Consider the following 20,151-nt stretch of genomic DNA (forward strand, 5'->3'; position numbering starts at 1 on the left):
GGTTTCTACTCTGCCTCCACCTGACGACCTGGGGGACGTAGATGATATCTATGAGGCGCTTGTCTCATGGATCCAAAGTGCTGCTAATATTCATGCACCTAACGTAAAATTCTCCCGCTCACGCGACAAAGAGGCTCATAAATGGTTCTCTGCGGACCTCAAACAACTTAAACTAGAGGTCAGGCAAAAAGAGAGAATCTGGCGCAGAAATTATCTCCCACAAGATAAAGAGGTCTATTGCCTGAGTCGTCGCCTCTATCAAAAAACCATCCTTAAGAGGAAGACTGACTATTTTTCAGGCATAATTCTGAAATCTCAGAATCAAACTAAAGACATCTTTAGAATAGTGAACGATCTCTGCAATGACGAGCGTACGTCACTACCTATTGTACAATCTCAAGCCTTATGTGATGACTTGAATAATTTTTTTATAGAAAAAATCATCACAATTAAACAAAGTATACCATCACACCCTGCCAGTAACATCACTGAGGACACATACATGAACCCAGAGATCTTAGACCACATCCCCCTGATTGATTCCAAACAATTGTCGGAACTTCTTCAAAGGATCAAATCAGGGTCACCTAATGACATCTGTCCCCCTTCAATCTTCAGAGAAGTAGGCCTATCCCTTCCACAGGCATTCCTGCCTATCCTCAATGAATCCCTCAGACAAGGCAGAGTCCCCACAGATTTCAAAAAAGCTCTCCTTATACCTTTGGTAAAAAAACAAGGGAAGGATCCTCTGGATCTTACAAATTATAGACCTATTTCCCTGCTGCCCTACCTCTCAAAGGTACTGGAGGCTCATGTCTCTAAGAGTGTCTCCAATTTTATCGAGACCACTAACTACTTGGAGCCTAATCAAGCGGGGTTTCGCCCTGGTCATTCAACAGAGGCGGTGATTCTAGCGGTTCAGGACAACCTTAGAGCCAATGCGGATATCGATACACACCAAGCTCTGGTGCTGCTTGACCTCTCGGCGGCGTTCGACACGGTTGACTATGACATCTTGCTCAACCGTGTCGAACAGGCCGGCCTGAGAGGACCGGCGTTGAGCTGGATTACATCCTTTATCGAGGGCCGGACTCAGGCAACTCAACTGGGCAGCTTTACAGGTACTAGGCACACGTCCACCTGTGGAGTCCCGCAGGGGTCGTCATTGTCCCCCTTATTATTTAATCTTTACCTCCGCCCTCTTCTTCATTCCCTTAAAAAGTTTAATGTCACAGTGTTCAACTATGCGGACGATTTACAGCTAATATTTCATCTGAACATCCCTGATGCTGTGTCCGAATTTCAGAACACTATGAAACACATCCAATGCTGGATGAACGAAAATCATCTAAAACTCAACCCGGGCAAAACAGAACTACTTTTGCCCGGGAACAGTTTATCCAGCTGGAGTGATAACTTCTGGCCAGTAGACCTGGGCATCCCTCCCGTAAGGTCCATTGCTGTAAAGAGCTTAGGCATCACGCTCCACTCGGACCTGTCCTTAAAAACCCAGGTGGGCGCTGTGGTCTCAGCAAGTTTTTTCCAAATGAGGAAAATAAAAAAGATTGCTCATCTTTTCACCCAGTCTGCCTTAATCCAGGTTACTATTGCTCTGGTTATGTCCCGCCTGGACTATTCCAACAGCGTCTATTTGGGACTTCCAGTGGGCCTGTCGAAGAGACTTCAACTTGTCCAGAATCAGGCGGCGAGACTCATCCTACAACAGCCAAAATGGTCTTCTATTAAACCTGGACTAGAAAAGCTACACTGGCTTCCGATCTCCCAGCGCATAGCCTTTAAAGCAGGGTGTATCACCTTCAAGGCCATACAAGATAAAGGCCCTGCCTTTATTCGTTGCCTGATCTCTAAATATATACCCACCAGAAGCTTGCGCTCTGCGCAAAAATCCCTACTGGAGGTGTCTCGCTTCAAAAGGAAGCGACAGGGAGGCTGCTGTTTTCGCCATCTAGCAGCCTCACTTTGGAACTCCATTCCCTTATCGATTAGGCAGAGTGAGGATTTACTTACCTTTCGTAAGGGATTAAAGACCTGGTTGTTCGCCCAAGCCTACCATTAGCTATTGTCAGCTCAGTGTTATGTTAGACGGATTCTTCACCTTTCCTATAGCGCCTTGAAGCCCATGGGCGTACGAGCGCTCTACAAATTGATTTTAACATAACATAACCAACGCGACCACAGTAGATAGTGAGGCCAATGTACATTTAGAAAGAAAAAAAAAAAACATTTAGAAAAATGGCTCGCGAAAAAAGGCAGTGCCTATCGGTCAACATGGTATGTAGAGCCAGGTGGTTTATCTAATGGATGGGCATGTGTCAGTAGTATATGACATTATAGCCAAACATTCAGGAGCATCAATACTTCTATGCCAGGAGTGTCATTCAATAATGTCAATTGGGTGATACAGCTTATCAGCTAAGTCATACTGAGTTCAGGCTCACAACTGCATCCACGGGATGTCGTCGTTCAAACCTTCTGTGTCACTGCGTAATTTATAGACCCATCTTTGTTCTTTCCTGAGGAGAAACAGTGGAATATCTGTAACGTGACTGGGTATATATGGTTGCTCAAGGATTACCCACTTCAAATCATCGGGATTGTGTTTTTTGTCTAAAAAATGCGAGGTGAGGCAGGAACTGCTCAGTGTGTGCACAACCAGTAAGACCCTTGCAGTAGACATTGGCACTACCAGACCTTGACTACTTAAACGCCACACGAATTGCAACAGTGACAAAGTCATCTATCAAATCACCTGTCCTTGTGGTCTGAGGTACATAGGGATGACGACGAGGAAAATCAAATTGCGCATACAAGAGCATAAGAGCACAATTAGACGCAATAAGCAGGCTACCCGCCTCACCTCGCATTTTTTCTATTTTGTCTATAAATTACGCAGTGACACAGAAGGTTTGAACGACGACATCCCGTGGATGCAGTTGTGAGCCTGAACTCAGTATGACTTAGCTGATAAGCTGTATCACCCAATTGACATTATTGAATGACACTCCTGGCATAGAAGTATTGATGCTCCTGAATGTTTGGCTATAATGTCATATACTACTGACACATGCCCATCCATTAGATAAACCACCTGGCTCTACATACCATGTTGACCGATAGGCACTGCCTTTTTCGCGAGCCATTTTTCTAAATGTTTTTTTTTTTTCTTTTTCTAAATGTACATTGGCCTCACTATCTACTGTGGTCGCGTTGGTCTATGGATATATCGATTCCACACTGCAACATATGCATGGCGCATTAGATCGTGTGGTTATTTGATTCTGTCTGAGTTTCTCTTCATCGTACTTTGGGTCTGCCTTCCTTTGTCGGCAAGATCAATGTTGTACGAAGGATCGACTGCCCTTTGCACTGACATATTGAATGTGAAGGTAGCTGTTTAGCATTCAGGCTGATCAGTATATGCCTTTAGTCAAAATGAACTCTGTTTTGGCCGTATTATACCATCCTTCCAACTGTTTTCCCTTTTGGTCCGCGTCCAACCCTTGACGTTATTGCTGTTTGGCATTGGCTCAAATTTAAACACATTTTTGAGTCTGTGCGCTAGCCTGTGACCCTCATTTGCAAGCGAAGGATTTACTACAATTCTGCTACTAATAATTTTCCACATAATGCGCTATTTCTTTGGAAATGACTATGGGAATGCAGCTCTCTTACGAATGGAAAGGCGGCATTAAACTCTCCTTCCCAATTGGTCCGCGTAATACCGCAGACGTCACCCTTGTTTCGCATGCATAACAACACTTCTGAAACCAGTCCCCTTGGACAGAACCACGGAAGTTGAGCTCTTCCGTGATTGGCCTACATTTAACCAATCACTGAATTCGAGTGGTATTCTGCTCTGAGACTTCCTATTGGTCGGGACAGCCAGCCTATGGGAATACTCCGCTTATGAGCTTCCAACAAGGTCCGCCACCCTAACAGACTTAATTTTGTCGTCATGGCCCTCCATTGGCCGACAGTTCATCGCTTCCTATAGCCCAGCATGGAGGCCCAAACTGCCACCATTGGCTCATGTTATGTGCAGATAGCAAGCCAATAGAAACGCTTACATTTAGAGTTCCCTCTAAGGTCCGCCACCTACTGACAAAACACCGCTTACAACTCAGTACTTCACCTCCCCCTCGGCTCAGTTTTCAATCTGAGGCAACGACGGAGAGGTGAGTCATGGCGGTTTACTATGCGGTTGTTCTCTGTCTTTGACAGAGTACTGGAGGTGTGGTACTTTTTCATTGAGTACTAATTATTCACCCAAGCACTAATGGAATAGCTACTTGGTTACTTTGACCAGCTAGTGAGGTGTCCTAATGGAATATTCCAGTTGGACGCTCTCCATAGCTGTGTACATTCTAAATCTAGTTCTGCCTTTTTGCCTCAACAGTATCACTTATGAAATGTTTTAAATGTTTTGTGTGACTGTAATAGTCGCCCTGAAATTAACTTCAGATCCATGCGCTTATTTACAGTGCGTGGCCTCCTTCCAACCTGAGCTGTTGCCAGGTGAGGTGAGGTTTTTTCTCCCCACAATTAGGGTGAGTGAGAACTACATTTTTTCATATTATTTCTTTCACTTGTACGGAGTTGTGAAGGTCATGCTACAGATATGCATATTTCTAATACTGTTTTACTTTTGTCTCCCACATTTGTATACACAGGAGAAGATATACCATCTTTCCTCTTAATCAATTGGAGAATGGTTGTAAATCACGTCTTATAACACGATAAGTAAGTGTTGCAGTAGCCAATCATAGGTCCTGAAGAAAGCCGCTCTAGGCTGAAACATGTCGACCAACTAACATTCATGGTAGATAGCAATTCCTTGCACGCTATCAGCATACTGCTTTTAATAATACCACTTTGATGGTCAGACCCAATAAAGTTTCTTTATGTCATTAAAGTAGGTATTTTTAAATCACTAGGATCATTTTCCTTTTCTGTTCTTCTTTTGAGCACTGCAACTTTTTGCCCCTTCCGCTCACAGACTGTCTTCTGTTGGTTGGATGCTTGATCCCAGGGTCCATCATTAGGCAACCTCAGACTCTCCCTGAGGAGGAGCCTACAGGACACCTGTCTCCAACACTGAACAACCCAGATGACGAGATTCCACTTTTGAGTGGGCTGATGGGTACTTTTTCCAGTCTTTTTCTAGTCTTTTAGACTTTGTATCTTCTCTGTCTCACTTCTCTGGCATGACACTGTCATTTGTTTAGATTAACAGTGTGGTCTGAACATTAATATGGGACACAATTAGGTTCCAGTAGTTCTCTGATTTCTAGACTTTTAGTACCTCGTGTTTTTTGCATTCCAGCATAGTGACAATTGGTGCATGGTGTTACGTTTTTTTCTGAAAATATTGATCAACAAAAGTTTGATAGGGTTTTTAAAAGTAAAACATTTGCTATAGCTCTCATACTTTTTGTTCAATTAATCTGCCTTTGTGCTATTGAGATACATTAAAAACTGTTTTGTCTAGTTATGTGACTTTTATTCAATAACCTATGAAAAATATAAATATTTATTAGAATAAATGTAAGCAATGGGGTGATCTGAATATTGCCATGTATATCTGTTTGCAAATATAACCAGTATTAAAGACACGTTACAGTTTGAATAAAGTAAAGCTTGATTAAAATGTAATTTTTTTGGGACTGTTGTATAAAGCTTTAAAAATGTTTATTAAAGGTGAAATAACAGAAGAGGAGTTACTGAGAAGATTGCAGCGAGTCAAGGAAGGCCCTCCACCACCAAACAGCGAAGAGAATCGAGGTATAAACTACTGTTATCTCCAAATATACGAATACCATTCCATCCAATTCCAGAAAAGAACATGGTTACTGGAGTGAAGCAGTGTTTGGATGAATTGTAACTATGATATATACGATTTTGGTGTGAACTAGAAGTGCAGGATTTTATTGTATAATGCATTGCATTATTGTTATGGTAACGTTCATTGCAATAAGTCATTGCTGGATGGAGTGCAAGTATTCACCGAAGTGTAACCATCGATGCTACCTGAAGTTGCATTTTTGCCTGGAATGTGGCAAGTAGATTGAAGAACAGCATTTGATTGTTGCTATAGTTTAAAACAGAATAGGACTCTGGTAAATGTGGTGCATACAATATTCCCCCCCCCACCCCCCCCCCCCCCCCAGCACTCTTATTTCTCACAAATTACAAATAAACTAATGCTGCAAAGCTCTGACAGAAATGTGAGAAAAGGTGTGATTTTAGCCATTCGGTTTTTGGAGGGCTTTACCAATAAGAGGGTGTGATGAATGCAATATAGCCCACCCTGTGCACCTCTGGGTGTTCAGTTTTCAAAAATATTGTTCTTTTGGAGTCCATGCACCGCTGCAGTACAGACTTGTATCAGTTGGTTTTAGAAAGTCCTGGAGTACTAGGTAACAAAGATCAAATACTATAAATAGTAGCAGAATATTGAACCCTGATTACTGGAGGTGAGCTGTAAAACCTTTTCTGATAGATACATCTGCCGTGTGGATTCCTCACCTTGTGAATATCCCCCTGCGTCAGCAACATTCGGAAATTCTTTTCGTAGCTTCGCGCCGACGTGGACTCGGACGTCATAGAGGCACGGCATCGCTCGCGACTCCGCTGACGTCACCGACGCCTATAATAGGCCCACGCCGGCGTGATGATATCAGTTCCCTTTTTTCCGCGTCGTCGACGCGAACGGTTTTCTGGGATCGTCTGTAGCCTTTGCTGTAACTTTGTTACTTGCTATATTTCTAGTCTTTGTCTTCTCTCTTTCAACATGACCTCGAAGAAGACCGGGTTTAAAGCCTGCGGAGAATGTAACAAGATAATGTCCATTACAGATCCATATGAATGCTGTTTGTGGTGTCTGAGCTCCGACCACGACGTCGGACTGTCAATCCTGCAGGAAGATGACGCCAAAGGCCCTCCGGGAAAGAGAGGCAAAACTTCTTGTTGCCAAGTTTAAAGAAGGAAAAGAGAAGAAGAAATCAAGATCGTGGACTCTACGCTCGAAGTCAAGGTCTCGATCGAGGTCGCGATCGGATTCGTCCTCGGCCCATGCTTCAAGATCTTCAAAAAGGAAGCATAAAAAGAGAAGCCATGAATCCCGACATCAATCGAGGAAGGAGTCTGGTTCCAAGTCGCAGGTGAAGCTGGTCGAGAAGGTGGTAGTATCTTCGGCTTCGGAAGAACAGGAAGCCGAAGTTGAGGCGTCGCATGCGAATTCACAGAGTTCGCCGAAGCAGAAAGCTGTTCCATCTCCGGACCCATCCCATCCTTCAGGTCGGGAGGATGAAGGTGAGGAGGTTGGAGAGGGAGGGGCTCAGCTGCCCGAAGGTCGTACGACTCCGGTGCACCAGCCCGAAGAGGAGATCGACGTCGTTTCGACTCCACGCCCTCAAGAGCAACCTGGGGGTTCGTAGCCAGCCTTCCCGGCTCCAGATCAGGATCCTACGCATTTCCTGAATGCGATGTTCGGAATTTATTCAAGGGCTATGTATCCCTCTGGGGCTCCTACTGGTCCCATGGGTCCGATGGCATATGGTCTGGGTGTTCCTCAATCCTATGCACCTGCGCCCTTTATGCCGGCTCTGACGCCGCATTGGCATTATCCGACTCCGGCGAGGCCTTCGACAACGAAGCCATCGACGCCGAGATCGATGACTCCGATTGCTTCGACGCCAGTTCCATCAACTTTGATGCCGAACCCTGAGCAACGTCGTGGATCTCTCCCTCGTCCGACGTCTAGTTCGACTCCGGCTCCGTCGGAGTCGATTGCGGATCCGACTGCTTCGAATGTGAAGCAAAGATCTAGGCGTGAAGTCCAGAGATTGATGGAGGAAGAAAGATGTCGAGAGGAAAATCTGGAGGAGGGCCAACTACAGGAATCTGAGGACCCTTTTGAGGACCTGTCTGTAGCTAGTGGCCTAGAACTGTCACCTGAATGGGACCTTGTTTCAGTTTCTAATGAACCCTCAAAGGATGTGGCACCTTATCATGTGGTGATAAAGAAGGCTGCAAGTTTATTGAACATTGCTCTACCAACTGCAGAATTTATATCTAATCTGCTCACAGAGGTCCTTCACTCTCCTTCATCAGTGACTGAACCGTTGCTACCTTTTAATGATGCCTTGAAAGATGGTCACGGTGTTTAACTACGCCGATGACCTCCAGCTTATCTTTAACCTTTCCCATTCCTCCTCCTCATCCCTGAATGTCCAATCCATCATGTTGTTCATTCAGGATTGGATGAACTGCAACCACCTCAAACTCAATCCGGACAAAACGGAACTAGTCCTAACCGGAGGTGGTTGCAGTCCCTGGTCCCCCTCTTACTGGCCTCCCTCACTTGGTGTCCCTCCGATCCCGGTTCCTAAGGTCAAAACCCTTGGTATTTTTTTGAACTCCTCACTTTCTGTTCACTCCCAGGTCAACTCAGTTGTCTCTTCCAGTTTTTTTTCCCTGAGAACCATTAGGAAGATCTCTCGCTTCTTCTCTCTGCCCGCTTTAAAGATCATAGTGATGGCTATGGTGCTTTCGCGCCTCGATTATGGCAACATCATCTACAACGGCGCCCCAGCCTATGCCCTTCGCCGTCTGCAGCTAGTGCAGAATCAGGCTGCCCGCCTGATTCATGGCCTGCCTAAATTCCATCGCGTCACTCCTTTATTGCAGGCCCTGCACTGGCTGCCGGTGAAAGAGCGAGCCTTGTTTAAACTTGGCTGCACCACCTTTCAGGCCAGAATGGGCACCGCTCCGGAGTTCATCTGCTCCGCTATCATGCCCTATACGCCGGGCAGAGAGCTTCGTTCCTCTCATCAGGCCTTGTTAACCATCCCTCGTTTCAGAAAGAAAAAGGCAGGTGGAACAAAATTCGCAGTCCTCGCTCCCGCGTTCTGGAACTCTCTCCCGACGGAACTCCGCGGGACACCCTCCTACACTGAGTTCCGGAAAGGTCTAAAAACCCTGCTCTTTTCTCGAGCTTACAATGCTTAGTCTTCCCTCCGCTCCTGTTGGCCTTCCTACTGTTCAAAAGCGCCAAGAAACCGCGTGGTAAAAGTGCGCTATAGAAATATTTTTAAATTCAAGATCCAATTTTAGAGATTTGGAAAAATCCTGTATCAGCTCCAGCTGTATCTAGGGCTGTAGCTAGGAGGTATAGGGCAGCTCCTGAAGACCCGGAATTTTTAACCTCTCATCCTCTGCCGGAGAGTTTGGTGGTGCAGGCTGCCTGTTCCAAAAGATCTACGAGTGCATTTCCGCAGGTCCCAGCAGAAAAGGAGTCGAGAAAGCAGGATCAGGCTGCTAAAAAGGTTTTCTCCTCTACCAGTATGGCTTTGTAGTCCACAAACGCAACCTGTTTGATGGGGCGTTATATCCACGCTCTTATGGACACTGTGAAACAGTTGGTGCCTAAGATACCTGAGGAGGATAGAAAAGACTTCCAAGAGGTAATCTCTGATACTCAAGCTGCAGCAAGGCAGGTTATTCAAAGTGGGTTGGACACGGTGGACTCTGTGGCGAGGGTCATGGGTTCTTCCGTAGCGACAAGAAGAGCTGCATGGCTGAAGTCAAGTGAGTTTTCCACAGATGTCCAGGCGTCATTAATGGATCTTCCATTTGACGGGTCTGGATTGTTTGGAAAAAAAGGAGACGCTGCTTTGGAACGCTTTAAAGACAGCAGAGCGACAGCAAAGTCGTTGGGCCTTCAGACCAGGGGCACTTTTGGAAGACGTTCAAGAGGATTTGGCAGATCTTCTTTTCGAACCTATAAGTCAACCCAGCAGCAGCCACAGCAGCAGCAAAACACATTATACAGAGCTTATAGAGGCAAGCAAAGGGCCCGAGCTCGGGCCGTCACGCTTCCTCCTCTTCCCCATCCCAGCCCCCAACCACCGCAGAAAAGCAGCCCTAGATCCGCCATTCCGGATCATGTGGGTCCACTGGGGGGGTCCGCTTAACCATTTCCTATGAGATTGGGAATTGATTACATCGGATCTTTGGGTTCTCAATCTCGTGGGGAATGGGTATGCTCTTCCCTTTCGGGAATTTCCCCCGAACTATCCTCCTTGCCACGGTTATTGTTCGGAGGACCACCTGCTTCTCCTGCAGGAGGAAGTCCTGCCACTGTTTCGAAAGGGTGCGATATAGATGGTTCCAGAGCAGGAAAGGGGTCAGGGGTGCTACTCCCGGTATTTCCTGATCCCCCAAAAGAAGATGGCAGGCTTCGGCCAATTCTGGATCTCAGGATCTTGAACCTTTACCTGAAACAGGAAAAGTTCAAGATGCTCACTCTTGCACAGGTTCTTCAAGCGCTGCTAGAAGAAGACTGGATGGTGTCGATCGACTTGCAGGATGCGTATTTCCATATTCCCATCTTGAAGTCACACAGAAAGTATCTCCGTTTTACGGTTGGGTCGCAACACTACCAGTTTGTGGTTCTTCCGTTTGGTCTTATTACTGCGCCTCGAGTCTTCACCAAGGTGATGGCAGTGGTGGCAGCACATCTCAGGAGGTCGGGGATACCTGTATTCCCGTATCGGGACTGGCTGATCAAAGCGGAGTCGCCAGAGAAGGTGCTCCATCATCTGCAAGAGACAACTCAGTTGTTGCACAAGTTGGGTTTTTCGATAAATGTACCCAAGTCTCACCTGGTGCCCTCCCAGCGCAACCTGTTCATAGGTGCAGTGCTGGACACTACGGTTTGTCGTGCATTCCCTCCACCTCAAAGGATTCGCGACATTCAGGAAATGATTCCTTTTGTTCTTCAATGGAGCGGTCGTTCCAGTCCTGAAGGTTCTTCGCCTGCTCGGTCTGATGGCTTCTTGCATTTTGTTGGTCAACCATGCACGCTGGCACATGAGGGCTCTCCAGTGGTGCCTCCGCAGGCAGTGGTATCAGCACAACGGAGATCTCAAGGAGTCAGTGAGGATCTCCAGAGAAACTGCAGCGGATCTGTCTTGGTGGAGCGTGGAAGGCAATCTGTCGCAAGGAAAGCCTTTTCAACTTCCTCCATCGGTGGCCACGCTAATAACGGATGCATCCACTCTCGGGTGGGGTGCTCATCTGGGGGATCTGGAGGTCAAGGGTCTTCGGTCTCCAGAGGAAAGGTTGCTTCACATCAACCTTCTGGAATTGCGGCACTCAAGGCCTTCCTCCCTTCCCTTTGCGGTGTCAGTACAAGTCCTGACGGACAACACGACTGCGATGTGGTACATCATCAAGCAGGGAGGAGTGGGGTCGCAGTGTCTCTGCAGAGAGGCTCTGCGTCTCTGGTCCTGGGTTCAGGACCATCAGATTTGTCTGATGGCAAATCATCTGGCCGGAGCTCAGAACGTTCGTGCAGACAGTCTGTCGGCAGTTCTCTGCCGACCACGAGTGGAGGCTTCATCCGGAGGTAGTTTGTCACGTTTTTCGGACGTGGGGGACTCCTCAGGTGGACCTTTTTGCCACTCAGGAGAATGCTCACTGCCAGTTATTCTGCAGTCTCCAGTATCCGATGCAAGGAGCCTTGGGGGACGCGTTTCAGTTGAATTGGAGCTCGCAACTCCTTTACGCGTTTCCTCCCATACCTTTGATTCCTCTGGTTCTGAGAAATTCGCCAAGACCGGGCCCAAGTCATATTGGTCGCCCCGGATTGGCCAAGAAGGGTGTGGTACTCAGACCTTCTCCACCTCTCCTGTCACCCGCCGTCCCGTCTCCCTCACAGGGCAGATCTCCTCTCCCAGATGGAGGGGCAGGTTCTACACCCCCACCTCCAGACCTTACACCTTAATGCCTGGAGATTGAAGAGGGCAACCTGAGTTCTTTTTCTGTCCGGCCTGACGTGGTGGATGTCATCTTGTCAGCCAGGCGTGACTCCACTAAGTCCATCTATTCTTATAGGTGGTCAAAATTTGTCGTTTGGTGTGGGGAGAAATCTATAGACCCTTTGAGAGCCCATTTGTCTGATGTACTCCAGTTTGCCCTTTCTCTGGCGCAACAGGGGCTTGCTGTTGCCACAGTGAAGGGCTATCTTTCAGCGCTGTCGGCATTTCTCGGTTTGCCTGACCAGCCATCTCTTTTTAAATCTCCTGTGGTTTTAAGGTTTTTGAAGGGCCTCACGAATAAGTTCCCTCCTACTCCTTTTATTGTGCCTCAGTGGGACTTAAATCTTGTTTTGACCTTTCTTATGGGTGCTCCTTTTGAGCCTCTTCACAAATGTCCTATGAGGCTTTTGACTCTTAAGACCGTTTTCCTCGTTGCAATAACCTCGGCAAGGAGGGTAAGTGAGCTTCAAACTCTTAGTTCCAAGCCCCCTTTCTTGTCCATTCATGCTGATCGAATGGTTCTTAGGACCAGGGCTGCTTTTCTGCCTAAGGTGGTGACTCCTTTCCACCTTGGTCAATCTGTTACCCTTCCTACCTTTTTATCCTCCCCCACACCCTTCCAAGGAGGAGGAGAGATTACACCGTCTGGACCCCAAGAGGGCGGTGTCTTTTTACTTGGACAGAACTAAAGACTGTCGGTTGGATGACCAGCTCTTCATTGGCTTTGCTGGCTGCAAGAAAGGAAGAGCGGTCCATAAGAGAACTTTATCGAGATGAATCGTCCTCTGTATAAAGATCTGCTAACTTTTTGGCCGGTAAGGAACCACCAGAGGGTATAAGGGCTCATTCTACAAGAGCTAAGTTGTCAACCTCTGCATTGGCTAGAGGTGTTCCTGTAGAGGATATTGGTAGGGCGGCAACTTGGTCTTCCCTCCACACTTTCGCGAAGCATTACTGCTTGGATTCCAAGGTGAGGAGGGACGGTCACTTTCCACGCTCTGTTCTCCAGGATTTCCTGGTCTAGAAGAGTGGACACCCTCCTCTGGGAGTGGGGACTGCTGTGGAACTCTATTCACAAGGTGAGGAATCCACACAGCAGATGTATCTATCAGAAGAACAAGTTACTTACCTTCGGTAACGCTTTTTCTGGTAGATACAATATCTGCCTGTGGATTCCTCACTGACCCACCCGCCTCCCCGTTGTCCACTCTTCTATGCCAGTGTTTCTATTATGTATTTATTTTATTGTCAAATGTTTTTTTGCATTTGCCTCGCACTGTTACCTTGATATTTGTACTGTGTATATGTCTACTGTCATTGGTCCGTCCGTGTGCCTCGAAGGCACGGAAAAAAGGGCGGAACTGATGTCACCACGCCGGCGTGGGCCTATTATAGGCGTCGGTGACGTCAGCGGAGTCGCGAGCGATGATGTGCCTCTGACGTCCGAGTCCACGTCGACGCAAAGCTACGAAAAGAATTTCCGAATGTTGCTGACGCAGGGGGATATTCACAAGGTGTGGAATCCACAGGCAGATATTGTATCTGCCAGAAAAAGCGTTACCGAAGGTAAGTAACTTGTTCGTCAAGCACCAGCCATTTTTTGGGCCATTCACACACCGTTCATGCACAATGCCATTCATCCTGCCAGCCCCAGGCCCCACAGAACGCTCAAATCCATGTACTACGGACTTTCAAGGACCATTTGCATTCATACGCAATAGGACTGAATTAACAATTGCACCTCCTCTCACCCAGTCATCGACCAACTTGCATACAAATGCACTACCAGCAAACCTTCACACACAACACCCGATATGTTGTAGTCACAACAAGCTTGGACGTGCTGAATGAATAGAAGGGTGATGGGGCAACCCTGCCTGGTTCCTTAGCCACTGGCGATGTGATGTGTGTGTGTGTGTGTGTGTGTGTGTGTGTGTGTGTCCATCAGTCCTGAAAGATCCTTATTTTTAAAAAAGGATTCATTTTTCAAAACAATCAGCTTGCTGTAAGAGCACACGCTTAATTCAAGTTATCTACAATAGCCTTTGGGTTAACCATTAGCTAGGTTTCGTAGCAGCATTTTGCCTGCTATAAAGTGCTTCAATGTCTTGCCAGGGTAGCGATAGATGTAATAATGGAATACCATAGACTTGCAACTGGAAATGGGGACTTTTATGGGGGGACACTTGGGATTTTTTCTCACCATTGACTTGCACTGCAGTTAAGACCATTTAATGCAAGAGGCAGCTAAAATGTAATAATGGTCCCTCATTCGCAAACAAGATGGTTGGAAAAAGTTGCTCACATTTGCACATTAGAGCTGTTTTGTATTTGGAGGGCACCCTGTATAGGTGTTTTTCAAGATATGGAAGAATGCATGAACATGTGTTTGCTGCAGTCAATGCTGTGGGAATATTTGGGGTATCTATAGTTAAAGAAAAAAAAACAGCCCAACAGGCTGGATCACGCCTGATGTGAACTCTATCTCACCCACTCAGGCTACAACTATGCTAATAATGCCTAAATCGTAAAACTGGTGAATCTTACAAAGTCAGGACACCTAGACTTTGCCAATGTCTAACAGGGTTTGAATAACACAATCGAAAATCCACTCAAAGCTTGACTCCTCAAAACTGAAATACCTGCAGATTTTGGTAAAATCATAACCTTATGTTCTCCTGGCCTATTAAATAGATCAGCTGCTGCAGAAATAATATAAAATAAAGAACCTTCGCATGTGTGAGAAACGTTCTATATGATGAATGCTTTCCAGTCTTTTCCATCCTTGGTCTTTCACATAAGATATAAGCCATTGGCCCAAGTGATATCCTTTCAAGACTAGTCAAGTTGATTGTACAATGGACCTTCTGTACAATGTACTATAAAGGTCTCAAACTCATTAAAATTTTACTAGACATGCAGATCTAGTAACTTTAATCATCTCATCTACCTAACTAATAATGTACTTGTCTCGACACGATTGTCGCTATAAAATCCTCTAACTTCAGTCACAGAAAGAACAAGCATTAAAAATGCAATGGGTCTCGCCTTTGGTAGACAATTCCATTAGCAAACCAAATGGCTAACTTAATCAAAGGCGAGATCTAGTTCATTTTCAATGCTTCATTTGTTTATTGCAGTTTTATATAGCGCGGACTCTACCAGAAGGTATTAGAGCCTATACATGAAAATGTAAATACATCTGCGGTATAATGGCAATGGAGGAATTGGGGATGGTATGAAAGACCTTTAAATACATCAGGGGCATAGAAGCATTCGAGGAGGGAGAGGGTTGGTGAGAGATATTTAAATAAATCAAAGGTATAAATGGAGTACTCAAGTGAGATTAGAGGGACATTTGAATACATTTGCGGTATAACTACAATAAAGGCGGTGAAGGTAATATGAGTGAGACATTTAAATACGTCCGCGGCATAAAAGTAGAGGACAGCGAGGTGTAAGTGGTAAAAGATTTTTACATACATGAGAGGTATAAATGGAGGACTGCAGTGATCTGAGAGGGGCATTAAAATACATCTGCGGTATAAATGCACTAGATGAGCTGGGAGGTAGTATGCGAGACATTTAAATACATCAAGGGTATACAGGCAATATGCGAGGGACAGGTATGATGGGCGAGAATACAGCTAGAACGGGTAAAATGAGAGGGGCTTTTAAATTCATGTGCAGTTAATTACCAACCAATTGCAATAGAAGAGAAAGGGCTAATGTGCGAGACATTTACACACATCATGGGTATAAACCGTATGGGAGGGAGTCTGGAGGATCCGTTTATAAAGGGTGGGGTGTAGATGTCATTGAGGAAGGAGGGGTGGTCTCGGGGAAGGTATTTAAACACCAAGGAAATAAATCAAGGAGAGAAATGAAGTGCTAGATGAATACAATTACAACACAGTGCTGTGGAGGAGGGAGAGAAGTGATCAACGAGAGACATTCAAGGACACAAAGGGTATATGAGCAAAGAAGTTGAAGTCCGGAAGGAAGAGGGACCCGGACTCGCTGATGTGTGAATGTGGACGGCTGGAGGGAGGAGGTGGGAGTGGAGTCTCGGGACAGTGTACAGTTCTTCAGACAGAAATGCTTGATTTCATGAATAAATTTTAGTCTGGTTCAAAAACACCAATAAGGTAATTGCAAGACAACGACACAGACCTGTTAACGCAGAATCCCATTGCAAAATCCTTAGACCGGACCGAATAACAGCAGTAAAGCTGTTTTAATAGTAAAAAAACGAACATCTCCTGAGAAGTTGAAATAAAATGAATAACATATGTTTAAAAATCCACTGGAAAAAATTTATATTCCTGAATCCTTAGTCGCTCAGAGCGAGTTCGAGGCCCACCCTGAAGCCCACGATGGCACGTGGGCTACACAAACATCAAAGAACCGCAATCTGTAGTAAAGTACTTGCACAGACATGCACATTCATTCATCTCGCGCACACACAGTAATTTCGAAAACCAACAAAAATACACCTAAAGAAGTCAATTACTACTTTTAGCGAGCCAACCAAAGCTGCGTCATCATTTTCCATTCAGATCAACCGTGAATTATTGCTCCAATGAGGCATAAACAAATATACTTGAAAAAGCCTCTAGCTGCTCTTGTCATAGTTGTGTTGCTTCTGCGCCTTTGGAGTAAAAACCACAAGGCACAAACAGCGAGACTCCACCCCCGTGTGAGGTGGTTTTGCAGCGTGAATCCTTCTGGATTCACTATGCTGTGCATTATTCCGCGGTCTTGTGGTTGGGTCCGGATTCGTAGTCTTTTCTTTGTTTTTTTTTGTTGTGTTTTTTTTGTAGCCCAGGTAGGCGTCGGCGTCACACCTCCTTGGGTGCATTTCCGGTGACGTCAGCATGCTTCCTGCGGAAGCTCCTACTCTTGGGCGCCATCTTCAGATTCTTTTTTTTTTTCCGTGGTCGGGTCTGGATCGTTCCCGTTTGGGCTCCAGACATTTTTGGAGAAAGAAGAAGGAAAATACAGAAATTGGAAATAAAAATCATCTGAAGACTCCAGGAGACTTCATCGACCAAGAACCAGCAAAGGAGAATTCATCCAGATCTTCGACGAACACGCGACCAGGGAGGCCCTGAGCGCTCGATAATGGACAACACGCCGTTCAAGTTCTGCCGTAACTGCCACCACAAGTACGCGCAGAAGGACCAGCACCCGGTTTGCAACCTTTGCCTACCGGTAAATCACGGAAGCGAGGACTGCAACGCCTGCTCCGCCTTCACCCCGAAGACCCTTGGTGTGAGAGACAGAGGGTAGCGCACGCCACCCTGCAGGGGAAGGCCCCGACTCCATCCCTCCACGAGCTGGGGATGTCCTCCGAGGAAGAGGACAACGATGCCGCCGAAGACGACAGCTACACGGTCGTAGAGACCGATTACACCAAGACTTCTGATAATGTAGGAGACTCTCCGGCCCCCAAGAACCCGAGAGACTCTGAGTCTCAAATACGAGGGCAAGGCCCCGAAAGCACCGGCGCCAAAACACCTGGCGCCCGCGACTACTCACAGGCCCAGCGGACCCTCTGAGAAGGAGTCCCCGGCGCCGAGAGCTGTTGAACAGCAAAAGTCGTCAAAAATCGTCCCCGAAAAGGATCGATCGACGCCGAGGGAGAAGGACCCTAAAGCGCCGACGCCGACCAGAGACCCGAAACCCGGTTCGGCGTCGAAGCCTCCGGCACCGAAAAGCACGGTGCCGAGCCAACCGCCGAAAAGAGCAGCCGAACCATCCGACGCGGAACACGCAGCCGAGATGGAGAAAAAGAGAAGGCGCCTCGTGGCCGAAATGGAAAACATCTTGCAGCGGAAGAAAGAATTCGACGCAAAGATGAAAACCTTCACGATTCCACACAAGACCAAGCCACCAGTGATGGAGGTGGTCGAGGAGGAAGAGGTCGCCGAGGAACAAGACCCGGACGTCGAGGTGGTCGACGACCAGGAAGAGGACGACAGTCCCTACTATAGTTACAACTATGGGGAGGAAGAGGACAGCAGGACAGACGCCGAGTTGGCCCCCTCGGACTTACAGGAGGTGGATTACCTAGATGTCGACACCGACAGCCCAGAGGAGGCGGTCGACACATATCCCTCGAGGCCCTCGCCGCCGGACGACATCGGGGCCTACAACTCGGTGATAAAGTTTTCCGCAGCAGCTTTCAAACTCAAGCTCGACGAAGAGAAGCAGAAAGCAGACTTCCTTCTAGAGACATTGCTCCCCACACAAACAAGGAGCCAGTACCTACCAATGCTCGACAGCGTCTTGGCTCAGGGGAAGGAGGCATTCAGGGAACCCGCAACATGCAAGGCTGTAACTCCCAGAACAGACAAGAAATACAAACATTCCTCAAAGGACCCACCCTACATTCAGGGCACGGTCTCCGCAGACTCCATTATCACGGCCACAGCAAGAAAGAGGGCTAACGTGCCCACTACTTCTGGACCACCACCGGATAAGGAGAGCAAGAGGATGGATCTGGTGGGCAGAAGGATCGAACGGAATGCCGCGACCCACTGGCGCATGGCTAATTCCAACCCCCTGATAAACAGGCACATGTACCAGATCATGGAGGAGCTGGGGCAGTTGGTGAAGGACCTGCCCCAGGATGCCAGGCAGAAGGCCGAAAAACTGGTTGAAGAAGGGAAGAACGTGGCAAATTCTTGCCTCAAGACGGCCCTGGATGGAGCAGACACCTCCAGCAGGCTCATGATGATGGGTGTCACTGAAAGAAGACACGCCTGGCTCAGGATTTCAGGTTTCAAACCCGAGGTGCAACACAGCATCCTGAACACACCGTTCAACGGCGATACGCTTTTCGGAACAGTTGATGAGAAGCTGAGTCAACTAAAAAAGGATAACGAAACAGTAAGGTCCATGGGAGCATTGCAGTTCAGAGGCAACAAAAGGGGCACACCGTCACGGAGGCCTGGCGGGAGAGGTGGAAACCAGCCAGGTACATCACACCAGGCTTTCCACCAAACGCACCAGGCAGACTCGCAGGCTCAGCAGGCTCAGCAGGGTCAGCAGAAGCAGTCCTGGCAGTACCAACAAAAAGGCCAGTCCTTTCGAGGGAGAGGAAATGGACGTGGACAGAATAGAAGAGGGGGACAGCAGCCCGCCTCTAAGTGACTTAAAAAAACTCTGTGTGCCCGCCCACAGAAAAGATCCCAGGGGGCAGCACGTACAGAGGGGTCAAGACAAGCTAGACATCTACGACCACATAACACCCGTGGGAGGAAGACTAAGATTTTACCTCCAAGAATGGAGAGAAATCACATCAGACAAATGGATCCTCAACATCATCCAATTCGGATACTGCATAGAGTTGGAGGGGAGGCCAACAAGCAGAAAACCAAAAAGAAAGCCACTAGCAAACAAACAGCTAGAGCGCCTTCAGGAAGAAGCAAAAGAACTCCTGCAGAAGCAGGCCATAGAACGGGTACCCTTCAAGGAAAGAAACAAAGGAATATACTCAACGTACTTCCTGGTACCAAAAGTAGACGAGACAATGAGACCCATTCTGGACCTAAGGTTCCTGAACAAATTCATAAGAACGCAAAAATTCAAAATGACCTCCCTGCAAGAGGTGCTCCCGCAACTGCAGATCAGGGACTTCATGGTCACAATAGACCTCAAGGACGCCTACCTGCACTTCCCAATGAACAGAAAGCACAAGCATATGCTCAGGTTCACCATCGGAGAAAGCCACTACCAGTTCACGACACTAGCCTTCGGGCTGAAATCGGCACCAAGGGTCTTCACAAAGTGCCTCGCAGCAGTCGCAGCGCACCTAGGAAGGCAGGGAATAAACGTATACCGCTACCTGGACGACTGGCTGGTGAAAGCAAACTCATACCAGAAATGCAAGCAGCACACACAGTGACGAGCACGCTCATAAGCCTGGGGTTCTCCATCCATTGGAAGAAATCATCAATGGAGCCGGAACAAGTGAAGATCTTCCTGGGGGCACAGCTCAACACCTTACAGGGCAAGGTGTTCCCCAGCGAGAAGAGGGCGCTGGTGAAGGAAACTCGCCTCTACCGGAAGGGACAAGCTCGGACAGTGAGGACTGCGAGCAAGATCATGGGGATGATGGCATCATGCATCCACCTGGTACCAAATGTACGTCTCCACATGAGACCCATTCAAGAATGGCTACAGGAGCAATGGTCACAAGCTACAGGCAGTTGGGAGGATCTAGTGGTTGTGACGCACGCAGTGCAGAAGGAGATGACATGGTGGACCATGGAGAACATAACAAGGGGAAAGCCTCTAACGC

The 20,151-nt window shown here is 47.2% G+C and overlaps 1 protein-coding gene across 1 annotated transcript in view; it reads left to right on the forward strand.

Annotated features, from left to right (window-relative positions):
* RLIM (ring finger protein, LIM domain interacting) overlaps positions 1 to 20,151 on the forward strand; it is a 129,329-nt gene that overhangs the window by 82,340 nt on the left and 26,838 nt on the right. Inside the window, exon 3 of the mRNA XM_078688837.1 lies at positions 5,719 to 5,802. Within this exon, the coding sequence (XP_078544963.1) occupies positions 5,719 to 5,802 (84 nt within the window). The remainder of the gene's footprint in view (positions 1 to 5,718; positions 5,803 to 20,151) is intronic.

Source organism: Lissotriton helveticus, chromosome 4_1, assembly GCF_964261635.1.
Source record: "Lissotriton helveticus chromosome 4_1, aLisHel1.1, whole genome shotgun sequence".
Lineage (NCBI taxonomy): Eukaryota > Metazoa > Chordata > Amphibia > Caudata > Salamandridae > Lissotriton > Lissotriton helveticus.